Here is a 13,670-nt window from a genome sequence, read left to right on the forward strand (position 1 = left end):
TAGAATAATCAGAGGTATATTTTTATTGTGATATTCAGGTTTTAGTTGACATTTGTATAGTCTGTCAGGCAGGTTTTTTGGGTTGGTTTTTTTTTTCGCTGTGCTTGAATTCAGATATTCCAGATTCAAATAAAAGACTGTCATTGTAAGAATAAAAGTTGTGCTATTACGTAGAGTGCAGTTTTGGGTTTGTTGTAATGAATGGACCATTTTCAGAAGTTGGTCTGAATCAAATCAGAAATAAAAGGAAAGTGATTGGTCAAATTAAATCTTTCAAAAGACGGCCAGAGATAACTACTAATACTACTCTATAACAAACAGATATGAGATACTACTTCCTTAATTGAATACCAGGTTTACAATATAATAAAAAAAAAAATTGCTTCTCTTTTGTCCTCCAAAATCTATTAATGGAGCTTCAATAAAGGACACCCGAGAAATGTTTTGTACATTTAAAATTTTCAGAAATAACAAAAAGAACTTAAAGGAATAAAGAACACAATTGTGCGTTAATTGTTGCTGCTAAAGTGCTGTCGAAAGTGATGCTTCGAGTTGTGGCATTAATGGAGGAGAGCTGAGCGAAAACACATTAAGTCGCAGTCGTGATGCCAGGTACACTGTTGAGCATTTAGATGAAAGTTTTATCAAAATTAAATCAATACCGAAATCCTTTGCAATTCAAGATCAAGCCATTCGCTTCCGCATTTGCAAGTGTTGGGATCCCTTCTTGGGGGAAGAAAAAAAAAGAAAGGAAAATTACATTTTCACCTCTTAGTGCATGCACCATCCCTTATCTCCATGACAGCTGAAACATATCTTGTTTCAGCTGACTATGCGTCTGTCTAAATCTCATTCTCAGTCATCTCATTCCTGTGAGTTTTTTGTAACAACCTCAGTGGCCGCGGCAAATGCAATTACGAAGAAGTCAATCCCACAAATCTTCCTCGTCAACCAACACCAAGTTTTGTTTCTGTCTAAATGGCTGACATCTGCAGCGGGCAAAGATACAAACAAACACTCACACATAGAGGATTTAGCCTGTGCTGCTGGGTATAAATGTGTTGAGCGAAAGCAGAATGAAGCTCCACAAACTGAACACACAGCAATTTGTAAAGTAATAAAAACAATTTTTGATTTACTTTTAAGGCGGCTCATTTAAAATTGTTGAGGATGTTGATCTTGGCTGAGCTCCAGCTTCACTGTGGAGAGACAAAGAAGTATTATTAGTCTGTTGGTATGACTCCTAGTAAAGGCACGCCCAGGTGCAAATTTGGAAAACCAAGGACTGGAGAGCATTTTGGAAGGTAAAGATTAAAAAAAACTGGAACATGTTCCCTTCAGAGCAAGTGAGGAGGAAGAGCTATTCATTCGGCAGCGACAGTAACTCACAACCCTTAAAAAAACTTAACTTCATTCAGTGATATTCAGACCGAAAACTTTAAACAGATTTTGTATAAAATCAATAAATTTATGGATTTTTGAAACAGATAGTGATTTCTTTTGAACGGGGAACTCCTCCGTAGTAGGGTTTTTGGAGTCGATTACGAGTTTCTGTATGTTTAGCTAAGGTAACGCTGAGTCAGAACACATTAATGCTTAACTATGTTGATGGCGAAGCACACTTTCCATCCATATGGATTCTCTTTTGCAGCAACACTGATTTTGCAGCGACACTTTGTATTCATGCAGTTGTCTAAATGTCCCTCCTGACTATATTTGTTCTTGATTTTATTCCTTATAAAAGTGAGAAAATGAATACTTCCAAATATTATGTTGTATTCATGTTGATTTCACATGTTTTTCACCGGCGAGCTGTGTAGGGAAAAAGTTTGCAACTTTCAAGCGAGAACCTGGTTAAAAAAAATTTATTTGTAAAATTCACAATAAAAGTGCGGACTGATAAATATACAAGCTGCTGCTTTGCAGTTTCTGCTTTTGCTTCAGTGATGTTATTTATTTAGTTTTACTTTAACGAGTACTGGAGAGATTGATCAAATCTAAGAAACTTCAACTGTGAAATTGCACAAGCTACTAAAGTTAACAAGCAGAGCAAAGCCTCAAAGCAAAACCCTGATTGCCTGGAGCCCGTGATTTTTCCCTGTTAGCTATTGTTTCATATCATCTTTTATTTGGATGATTTAACTTCTTTTTAGCTGAGCTTTGTTTTTGATATTAGCCATAGAGGTTTCAATTTAAAGTCACCATGTGATGTGATCATTTCAAAACTAAAGCAAGAGTTTATAAAAGTCGGACTGAGTTATCGTCATTCAGTAGCTGCCCGCCATTAATTATCACAATTCAGACCACAGTGGATGTCACAGTGATTGCAAGTACATACTTTAGTGACGTTGGTGGTCGTGCTGTGCTCAATCAATTTAGTCTTTGCACTTTTAAAATTCTCTATGAAATACCTTAATGTATATTTTCTTGATTAAGCTGTTACATTGATTGTTCCTTCAAGGTGAAGAACACAGATTTGAAAGCTGCAATAAATAGAAAGACAATTGAAACGCTAATAATCCTGCTGCAAATCATAAAGTTGAGTTTAACAAGCGCAGTCGGAGCTTTCTCTCGGCAATACACAGCGCCTCGAGACTTTTGGGCAAATCCGCTTTCTTTCTCTCCCTGGAACAGATTCTAACGGTTGCATTGACAGGGGACTCCTTAGATTCTCTTCACATTGCTGCCACAGAAATACACAAATAGTTGCTTAAGCTGTCCAGTTCACACAACCAAGTGTCATCTTATTGGCAATATTTCCGCGTCTTTGCTGGTGTCGCTATATTTGAGCCACATGCCAACATTTGTTGTCATTGAGAGTCGGAGTTATGCCCGAGTCAATGATGGAGTTTTCACTTTGCCGTCCCATTGTGAAACACTAGAGCCCTGTTCCCACCGCACAAAAAGTGCAGGGATGGAGTGGTATGGTCGGGTACGGTTCGGGTTTCCACCGCAAGAATTTGGGATTTTCCAGAAATATCCGCTCCAAAGGTTGACGCTTTTCCGTCACCCTTCCTTTGGGGTACTCGGGACCATAGAAAAGGTCTGATTTTGAGGAGCAGTTTGCTGATCGGTCAGTGATTTACTACACGCCCTCAATATTTTAATATGTCGGCTGTATGAATCCTCTGTTGTTCACATATTCAGCCTTGCACTGGTTTTTTGTTTTGCTTTTTTGGGGTTGTTTTTTTTTGCTGTGCAACTTTCATGTTGGTCCCGGAAGAGCAGACGGGGCCGGCCGACGTTCGTGCTCTCGGAACCAACACGGAAGTTGCAGCTGCAGCTCTGTGGCTGCAAAAACAAACTAAACTAAACAACTAGTGCAAAGCGGAGGATGTAAACAACAACAACAGAGGATTCATAAGGTCCAGATCTGTCGCCCCGGCTGAGGTTACAGGTGTAAGGTCACATACTGTATCTACGGAACTCTGAACCCCGCCTACGTTTTAACCAAACTTTCTGCCGAGGGAACGCGCAGCAGATTTGGCTCTGGTTACGCTTTGCCATACTGCTCCATACCGCTCCGTTCCATCCCTGCACTTTTTGTGCGGTGGAAACGGGGCTTGATAGAAGTATGCATTATTTTGTGAACGGATGGTCGGGTCACTCTAGATGACGATTATGCTCTGAATTGTTGATGATACAGTCTATGCCATCGGTGTGCAGGAGGACAGGAAAAAGGTTTTGATTCTTGAACATACTCTAGCTTTAAGTTTGTTCATGGCAAACAGTAATTAAGTTTACAAATATTCAAAAATAAAATTCCCTTTATCCGTTTTCCCTGCATGTTATCCCCGTATATGTATTTTCCCTCCGATATGGACGTGTGTGTGAGATTGTTTGTCTATGTGTGTTCGCCCTCTCCCTCCACCCCATGCATGTCAGCTGGGATCAGCTCCAGCCCCGGTGGACACCATGTTGGATCAAATGTTTGAGAAAACCTATCAGGCTCTCAAGATACTACTGGAACAACTTTGCAAATCAATTGCTTTCATTTCCTTCCATGTGCAAAATATTTCTTGTTTAATATTATTTACTTTCTCCTAGCAGAGCCGGGTCCTAACACTTTTATTATTTTAAATTATTTATTCATTTCATTTCCTCATTGTTGAGACACATGTTGTCTTTTTTAACAGAGGCCTGTTCAAAGTCGTTATTTAACACAAACTTGTATAAAGCCACACACACTTAGAGATGAAGTAAAATAAAAGCACAAGACATGTTTTAGCTCTGGCATGACATTTAAAATATTTAATCGTTTTTAAAAAAATTATAAATTACAACTTCAAATATTCTCGAGATTTTTCATTCTCACATTAAAATGGCTCATGAAATCCGATCAGAGAGTTTCTGGTCTTGCTGGAGTTGATTCCAGGTTGATGGTGCGGAATAACAGAAAGGTGTTTTTACTGAGGGAACACAAAGAGTGATGACATCCTGAGAAAGGAAGTTGTGATATGTATGTTTAGATAACATGAATTTATAGGTAAAGTTGTACCCGTGTAAAAATCTGGCAATTGATAAGATGTTATGATGTACTATTGGTAATGTGTTTCCATCCAGTTATAACACTTGTGGCTCTGTGATAAGTTGAATCTAATAAATGAAGAGAATGTGCTGGAAAGTATTACTATGTTCTGAAAGAGGGAGAAACAAGGTGTTTGTATTTGAGAAAAAAGTGATTTGTTTCTGAAGTATAAACCTAATTTCAGCCTCAGCTCCTTCAAAATCTGAGGCTTTGACCAGATGTCGAAAATGAAATGTTTGCATTTCCATAAATGGTCAGGTGTTCCTCCATCATGATACTCAGATACTTGTAAGAGTAGACACAGGGGAGGAATCCTCTGAAACTACTGTGCAGGATAAAATTGCAGGAACTTTGTTTTCGTTGGTGAGCAGCTTGACCTTTAATCTTACCTGCATTCTATACAAGTCTCAGCTCTTCTGATTGTCACTGGAGGACATCAAATTCACACTCGAGTTGTTGCTTGAAGCAGAAACAATAAACCTTTTTTGTCCTTTTTCTGTCGGTCTAATAAAAACTATAATTTCAAGAAAGAAAAATCGTGTGGTTTGGCAGCAGTGTGGTCGTTGTTGTTGTATCGGTTACTGAGCACAATGTCCTCGGCGTCAAGTACCTTTGATTTTCTCATTTTTTCCACCTCGTTGACATAAAAGATCACTCCACTTGTGAGACAGCAGCACTCAGACTGAAATTGTTCTCTTAATTTTACTTCTGAAAGGGATGTTTTGCAGTTTTCTGTTTGTTTGTTTGTTTTATTAATTGGCTGCTCATCAGATTATTAGTCCACGTTGCTGTTTACTAGTACAGTTCAAGATCTGGAAAAGAAGAAAAAAAGCCTTGAAACAGTTTTTCTATTTCATGGCTGTCAACAAACACTAAAAAGTCCCCATTCTACTCTCGCCACCACAGCGTTCGTGTCTCTTCGTAATATCTCACCATATATCCTCTCACCAGGGATCACATACCCAGAACTATTTCTGTAGCTCAAGCTGAGTCCATCATGTCTCCACCTTCACCCAGTGTGGAATCAACACCTCTCTACATTGCCCCTGCAGCCCGTTGCCTGGAATCAGGTGGATCCATGTTGAGTCTTTAGCTTACTGAGGCCCCATGAAGTCGACTCCAACCAACATCTCACAGCATCCGGGACTTCTCTTAAAACTCAATCTGCCCAATGTGATCTCTGGTCTTGTAAAGAAATTACTTCTTCAAAGTCTGCCAATGCCTGGTTTCCCCCCTAAGAGACATTACATATTCACTGCACAATTTCGAACATCAGGAGCATGCAGACACTTCCATCATGGCCAAGTGCTGGCCTGACAAAATGCACCGTGTCTTTTCTGAAGGAAAAAGATCTATGCTTCATTCTTTTGTGCATGACCATGTAACTGCATTTATGATCGGTCTGGTCACATGTAATCGTAGCCCGAGTCTAACACAAAGTCACACTTTATTTTAGTGTATAACACTTTTCCAAGAAAACAGAAGGATTAGCAGCATTCAAAGGAAGATTAAGATAAGTCAGATGCATGTGCAGCTACATTTACATCTTTATCAGCAACTGTGTACTTATTTGCAGAAAAAGCCACTTGGATAGCTCTTTAATCATATCATAAAAAATAAGTTCTGTTTTTTTTTTTTCACATAAATGGCAGATTTGGTGAGTCCAAAGACCCCTTAGGTTTTTCAGGCTTCATGTTGCTGTGAATGTAATCTTACATGAATAAGCAAAGCAGAGGTTTAAGCCCGCAAAATATACCCGGTTTAGTTCACATCTTAGTGTCAGGGAAACGCCCGAAGATTCCCGAAGCGAGATCCCTCATGTACACTCGATCTTGCGAGAATTCGATTTGCACTGGAAAAACAATTAACAATCAGTTTCTTGTGGCTTGAAGACTCTTTGTTTGAGAAAGTCTGGCTTTTCTCGGCCTCAGTCAGTCAAATGTTGATATTTTTGCTGGAGCTGCCACAACACCATCTTCGATGCCCCAGAAACCCAGGCAGCAGGCTTCCCTAGATGACATCACTTAGCAAAGCCAAAGCACAATTTGTAAACATATTGACTTCAGTGTGATCGATTTATTTAACTGTGTTTTTGAAATAAGTGGAAATGAATTGTAATGGTCTTGTTTTCGAGTATTGGTTTATTCTCTTCAGAAGTAGTACCTTTTTTTGGAAGTATACAATAGAGGTTTTTCCTGGTAGAGAAACTTAAAACTATCTTTCTGTGTTGGGGTGTGGAATGTGCAAGTGAAGCGCACTTTAAATGTGCATTTTAGTGGAGAAGTGCTCTTAATTTCAAAAGAGCAAGCAGTCAACTGAGGGTAGAAAGACTTCTTAACCCTTTGTTGTCTCACGTAGTTTATAGATTTTCTAAAGCTGTCTTTTCACTTGAATGTTGTGGAAAAACACCCTTAGTTTATTTTGAAGTGCGCGACACTAACAAATAAAGCTTTGTCTCTTCACTTGATGTATCGTTGAACAGGTTGGTGAACGACGAAACAAGCTCTCAACTCTGGTACGATTTCCTTTGACTGGCCTGGACATGGCACCGCATGTAGTCAAAAGAAGTCAGAGCATGAAGAACCTGAGTGTCGGGCCATCAACTCCATCCTGGAAGCATCCCTCCAGCCAGCACCACCAACCTGCTGATATGATCTTCCCACATGAATATCTGTATGACCTCTATGCTGTGTGTAACCATCACGGAGGAATGCATGGAGGACACTATACTGGTATGAAACTCGATGATATGATGCTCTATTACATAACATTGAAAATACATGACTTTAGTGAATTCACACTGATTGATAATATTGTCATTTTATGCCATTACTGACGATCTTTTAACGGTTCTTTGACTGAACACGTTGAGGCGGGTCCTCAGATAACCAGCCATAAATATTCCACAATCACCCACCCATAGTAGTACTATGACAAAGTGGAAGCGATTTATGAATTTATTTATGAGGTGAATCATTTTATCCCTCAGTCATTTATACTGGAATCAGGTGGGGTTTTGTTTATAACTACACAACAGTTACGAGTATAACCGGTTATAAAAACAAAATCACTTCAAAAGAAAAAAACTGAATTGTAGAGAACCCGTAGAGTGCTAAAAAAAGACTATAAATAAACACTGAAATCAGCTAACATGTCTTTTTATCAGAACATAATAAAAAAACTAATCTTTTAAATCAATTAATTTTCTTCCTAAATATAAGCTGAGATCATTTGAGATGTGTGCCGCCCAGTGAGCTCACACAGTATTGCGAGATGGATTACATTTTTGTCAAGATACCAGTCAAAACCAAGATGATGACTTTCGGGGATGAGCAAGATGAGAAAGCCACCATGAGCTGAAGACTACGTCTGAGACGCCAAGCAATACAGTCCATGATGAAAATACACTTCAGTGTAGCTATATAGCCAGCCGAAAGACTAAAGTAGACTTAAGTTAAGCTACTAACAGCGGTCATCGTCATGGTAACTTCTTTACACCGGTACAATTGGTCCATCGACCTTCCACAACATGGCGGTGCCAGCATGAGCCTCACATTATGAGGGCCACTGAGATGCGAAGGACCATGGAAGTCACATATATAAAACTAATAAAAAGCAATTATTGAAGTTAATGGAGTCTTCTCAGAGTGCAATATACGTATAGTGTATACACATATACTGCAGCAGCTTCAGCCACAGACTCATCCAGCCTAACTGTTTAAAGGAACGGCCCGACCGATGCTCACAATGATGTCTGCCTCCAACATTGCAAAATATATACAAACCATATTTATATGAGTACATACGTATATCTGCACATGTATATTGTTTGGTTTGAACTTTTTCAAATATTTAGAATATTTATTATTACCTCTAGTCTCCGTTTTTAATGTGCTTTTATTGCATTATATGTGTATATGTGTATTGTATTCTGCACCTGGCTTCTTTGACATTTGAATTTCCCTTCCGGGATCAATAATGTAAATCCAATAGATTATACAGTATTTACACAGATGTTGGAGAATACTCACCTGTAGTTTGAGAAAAACCTTCTACAACATCAAAAAGTATCAGCAAATCAAATCTGGAAAGATGTTAAGAATGACATGAAAAGTTGAAACAAATTTCACAGTCCAACAAGCTTTTCTGCTGCAGCAGAATTATTGTTTTCATACTGGTTTGAAGTAAGTACATAGAATTTATCTACATACATCTCATTACTGAGTATTAATTGTTATCAATGCAAAGTATCTTCTTGAGTGACCTCAATGAACCAAGTGGATAAACGAGGTCACTCAAGAAGATAATAAATTAGGAACACACTCTTTTATTGCAGTTCAATGAAATCCAGCGTTGTTCAGTTGTGTAACTCCGACAGTTTGCAAACAGCACATGGAGGTCCTTGTATTTATTGTTTCCATTGGGCTTTTTGTACTGACATGCTTCATTGTTTGAACTTGCTTGTGAATCCAGCTTATTGTCGGAACTCAGTGGACGGTCAGTGGTACAGCTATGATGACAGCAGTGTGGACCTGGTGCCAGAAGAGGAAGTATGTACCAGAGGAGCCTACATCCTTTTCTACCAGAGACGCAACACCATTCCTCCATGGTCAGCCAGTAGCTCCATCCGAGGTATGTTTAGGTTTAACGTTGTGTCATTACCGGGAAAGTACATACCAATGTTGGATGTCCTAAATCAATTTATATTAACAATTGAGGAAACATTGTCATGACTCTTCTTGAATCTTGGGAATGCTTTTACTTCTTCCTCTCTCACCCAATCTGACCCTCCTCCATGCAGCAATTCAACCTTTGTGTCTTCGACAATAACATCTCCACGGTCACTACTCGTAAAGACTGAATTGTGGTACTTATTGTACTTATTGTGGTTCTTAAGTCCATACCGTCTTGCTTCATGAGGCTAAAATAATTACAACTACAATGGCATTAAAACAGCAAACCATTCTCCAATCTCGATGTGTGCTGTGCCAAAGGAAAAAAATAATGAATTCTGGCAAAATCATTTTTTCCACATTTCAACCATTTCATCAGTTGCAAATTAAATGGAAAGACCACATATATCAAATTTGAAGCCTTTCAGATTGCACATAAAGAGTTCAGATTTTTATTGCCTATGGATCTTTTTCCATCTTAATTTTTATTGTTTCCCTCAGACAGATCCATAACATAGAAACATAAAGTACATTAAACAATTTTTTTTAATAATTTCATAAGATAGACAGAAAATATGTACCAGAAATGAGAAATATAAACAAAAATGCCAGTGATAGTATTGAGATAATGATATACAATTGGTCATAGTGATAACAGTAATACAATTAATATAACATTGAACAAAAATACAGTATAACTAAAATGTCATTATACTTATACTTAGATAATGGAAATGATCCGTAGGGAAATAGGTTTTTTTCTTTAATTTGTTTTTAATTAACCCCCACTATAATCCCATCCCCCTCCCACCAGTCAGGGATGTTGCACCATAAACTTAATTTTGGTTCATGCACATCAAATACAGTATATTTGTTAAGTTACACTCCTTCTGCATAGATGTCCCATTCCCCATTTATTTTATATATAAGTCTCTCATAAGATGCAGTTTCTGAAAGGGCAGTACACCATTCAGAGTAGGTAGGGTTGCAGTCCCCCCTCCAGTGTTACAGGGTTCGTGAGCTTCCAGCACTCTGTGACCTTGAGTTGGATAAAGTGTTAGAATGAATGGATAATCTTTCTAATATGACAAGGACAAGGTGCTCTGTCCGTGGATACAATGGAACTCATTTTCCTTTTCAGTGAATCACATTCTAAAGGAAAAATACCAGATTGTCTTGATTAATTATACCAGTGACTTCCTGTATATTCTCCATTCCTGTAGAAACAGAATGACCACTGTTTTTAGTTATAGAAGGTGATCTTGATATACAGCACTTACATGAGTCTAGGTTTTTTTTCTACTCTGTTCCCATGAGACCCCTCGTGTAATATTTCTCGTTTGTTTGTAGCCGCCTTTGCTTGATTTAGCAAATAGTTTTTACCCGCGGGCACCGGGTCAAAAGGAGACTATCTGAATGCAGTTTGCTGTGTAAAACAACTTTAGTCAACAGATGGTGTTCAATTACGTGTGTGATGTTGTCTTTAATGTGATATGTGTATGATTGCGAGTTAACAAGTTGGTGAAGCGGTGATCATTCAGACCCTGTGTCTGTTTGCGGCTGAGCTAACATCAGTTTACAGGTTGCTCACTACTCCTAATATCATTACCAATAGAACTCAATCACAAGTAATAGAATTAAAACATCTTCATAAAAGTTGCTCTGTACTGTTTGTTTGAAGGAAAAAGCACAAATAGTTCTGTGAGCTGTAGTCTCCCAGGTTTTGTTCCGGGGGGAAAAGTGGTTGGTCTTCCCTGGGGTACTACCTACCTCCTCGAAGACCAGAAGAGCAAAGAGGGTGAGTGAATCTCACCAAAAGCTTTTTGCTGAGGCTGTGGCAACTCAGAGGGGGACGTCCCTGTGAGGACTGTCCATTCTTCATTGATCCTCTTGGTGACCTCAGGGACCTTTCTGAGTCCTGAGAAAGAGAAAGGATAGTATTTGATGCATGGGGGCTGCAGTGTTTTATGGCCCCATGTGGTGAGGTGCTCAGGCAGATTCCTCAGGGTCAGACTCCACATGTCAAGACTTTATATCATGACAAATGAAGATTGTCTGTGGTCTAGTGAGATCCCAACAACACTGCTTTATCAACTTTTAACTGCTACATACTTTTTATTCCATGTGCTATGGCTCATATCACTCTTCTGACCTTTCTGTTCTGCCTGTGTCTTTCAGGCTCCACAAGTTCATCTATGTCAGATCACTGGCTGATCAGGTTGACAGGGGACAGTAAACGAGGCAGTCTGGTGTCTCGCTCCTCCACCACTTGCCCGTCCTCGCTACCTGACTCCCCAGAGTCACCGGTCTTCTTTGATGATGGCTTGAAAGAGGAAAGAGGTAAGGGACCACACTGACATCAGTTGTAATCAGTTAAAAGGCCTGCCCATCATTTATTTTAAGACTTTGGATTTGAATAATAATCATTTATTTTTTTGTGTCTGTCAGGAGGCTTTGAAAATAGACCATTTGTCAGGGGCCTTCAGGGGCGCAGCATCAGCATGAGGACCCCCAGCAAGACCAAGGACACCCTGAGCAAAGTGCTTCCCCTACGCTGGTCCTTTGGTTCCAAAGACAGACGAAAACCCGACCCAGTGCCTCCGCCGGAACAAGATACTGCTCCCGCAGAACTTGTACAGTACTTAGAATCTGGACGACGACCGCGATGCACAAAAGACCCAATTGTGACATTGATGAGCGAACCGCGCAGTGCAAAAGCAGCTGCAGAGGGCCGACCTGCTGCCAATGCCCGTTCTTCGAGCGTGGGGGCAATCAGTTGCATTGGTAAGGCTGGGGAGGAGCACCCTCTGCCCCAGGTTCCAGAGGGCCAGAGACGACCCCAAGATAAGACATCCAGCCTGAGACGTAACAAGGGCAACCACCCAAAAGAAGAGAGCGCGGCTAACATTTCAAGCAGCTCCAGCAGTAACACCCTCACGCGGAGGAAAGATGCAAGGAAGCAAAGCTCCTCAAAATCTTCCCAGGATACTGAGCCAAAGGGGACTTCCAGTGGTGGAGTTCAGCCCAGCTACAGTACACCCAGCTTACAAGACGGGACTCTGAGAAGACAGAAGGGTGACAGAGCTGATAGAGAGCATGACAGTCCACATGAAGAAAACTCTCGAAGTAAAAAAGGAGATGTGCCCAAAAGCCACGAGGGACTGCTTTCATTTCTGAAAGGTAACTTCTTGAAGAAGGATAAGGAGCCAAGGAAGTCCAAAGATGGTGAATCGGGGAGATTAGGAGATGAGGAAGGAGGCAGACGAACTTCATCGAGGCTGTCACTGTCAAACGGAGCAGTGGGAGGAAGAACTCGAGTGGAAGGAGCCAAGACTAATGGCTCAGGACGTCCGGCTGATGAACTGGCAAATGGAAGGGTGGGACGCACCGCAGTCGACATCAAACGCTCCCAGAGTTCCTCCAACATCCCCACCAAATCAGAGCAGAACATGCGGAGGACTGCGTCTTTGCATAGAAATGGGACGTCTACAACGCCGGCGCCATCTCGTAGCCTGACAGTGGACAAGCCATCTTACAGCACCCTGCAGAGAAATCGCTACAGCACAACATCGCTGGGACGCAAGCGGACAGTCCCCGAGTCCAGCTTCTGAAATATAGAATACACACATGCACCCATGAAGCCTTTTACCTATTATAAAAAGTGAATGACATTCAGTCTGAGATCAAGCAATAGAGCTCTTTTCACGCCTTTTAGTTCCTAGAATTTTAAGTGACTCACGTTTGCACCATGGAGTTAGAGAGAGAAGGATAAATGAAGGATTTTTTGATGCTGCAGTATTACAAGTAAAGTGAGGTGAGGTGATGTAATATATATATATATATATATATTAAATAATAGAAGGAGTCCACCTCTGTTTTTTATGATGTAAAACAAGTGCCTGAGCAACTAATATGCAGTTTAGACCAATGACTTTATGGTAGCACTGGAAGTACGCAAATACATACGCACAAATCCAAACACACTACATTGTGTCTTAATGATGTAGTGTGAAGGTTTAATTCATAACACTGTATTGAGTTCAACAAACACACTGATTGTGCTCATTTATAAGAATGTATTGGGCCCAAGTTGATAACTGGAGGTACTTTAAGACTGCAGCTTCTACGAAACTTAATATTAGACTACTTATGTTTTGATCATTCAAGAGAAAAATGACTTCACAGAAAGGACATGGTGTCCCTATGTAGGTCAATAAGCAGTCGTTTCACTTTATAGCGGATCCTAACCGACTTTAAGAAAATTCAAACTGTGTTATCTGTGTCATGGAACAGTTCTGAAACGTACACCATTGAATTGTAATGTTTTATTTTCTTCCTCTCAGCTACTATTTTTTCTTGATTAGGACTTTCTTGTTTAGTGTTTTTTTCCCCCCAACTTTATCAGCGGTTTTATTGGGGCTGTGGGCTACGTGAAGGCTGTGACCACAATTAGCAAAGCAAACTCGTGC

The 13,670-nt window shown here is 40.0% G+C and overlaps 1 protein-coding gene across 2 annotated transcripts in view; it reads left to right on the plus strand.

Moving 5' to 3' along the window:
- usp43a (ubiquitin specific peptidase 43a) overlaps window positions 1–12,812 on the plus strand; it is a gene marked incomplete at its 3' end in the record, with an annotated part of 121,758 nt that extends 108,946 nt beyond the window's left edge. For both annotated transcript variants that reach the window (XM_080464622.1, XM_080464621.1), the window contains exons 13-16: window positions 7,011–7,260; window positions 9,002–9,160; window positions 11,380–11,541; window positions 11,650–12,812. In XM_080464622.1, the coding sequence (XP_080320748.1) occupies window positions 7,011–7,260; window positions 9,002–9,160; window positions 11,380–11,541; window positions 11,650–12,812 (1,734 nt within the window). The remainder of the gene's footprint in view (window positions 1–7,010; window positions 7,261–9,001; window positions 9,161–11,379; window positions 11,542–11,649) is intronic.
- Window positions 12,813–13,670: the final 858 nt, after the last annotated feature.

Source organism: Lipophrys pholis (assembly GCF_963383615.2).
Source record: "Lipophrys pholis genome assembly, chromosome: 5".
Classification (NCBI taxonomy): domain Eukaryota; kingdom Metazoa; phylum Chordata; class Actinopteri; order Blenniiformes; family Blenniidae; genus Lipophrys; species Lipophrys pholis.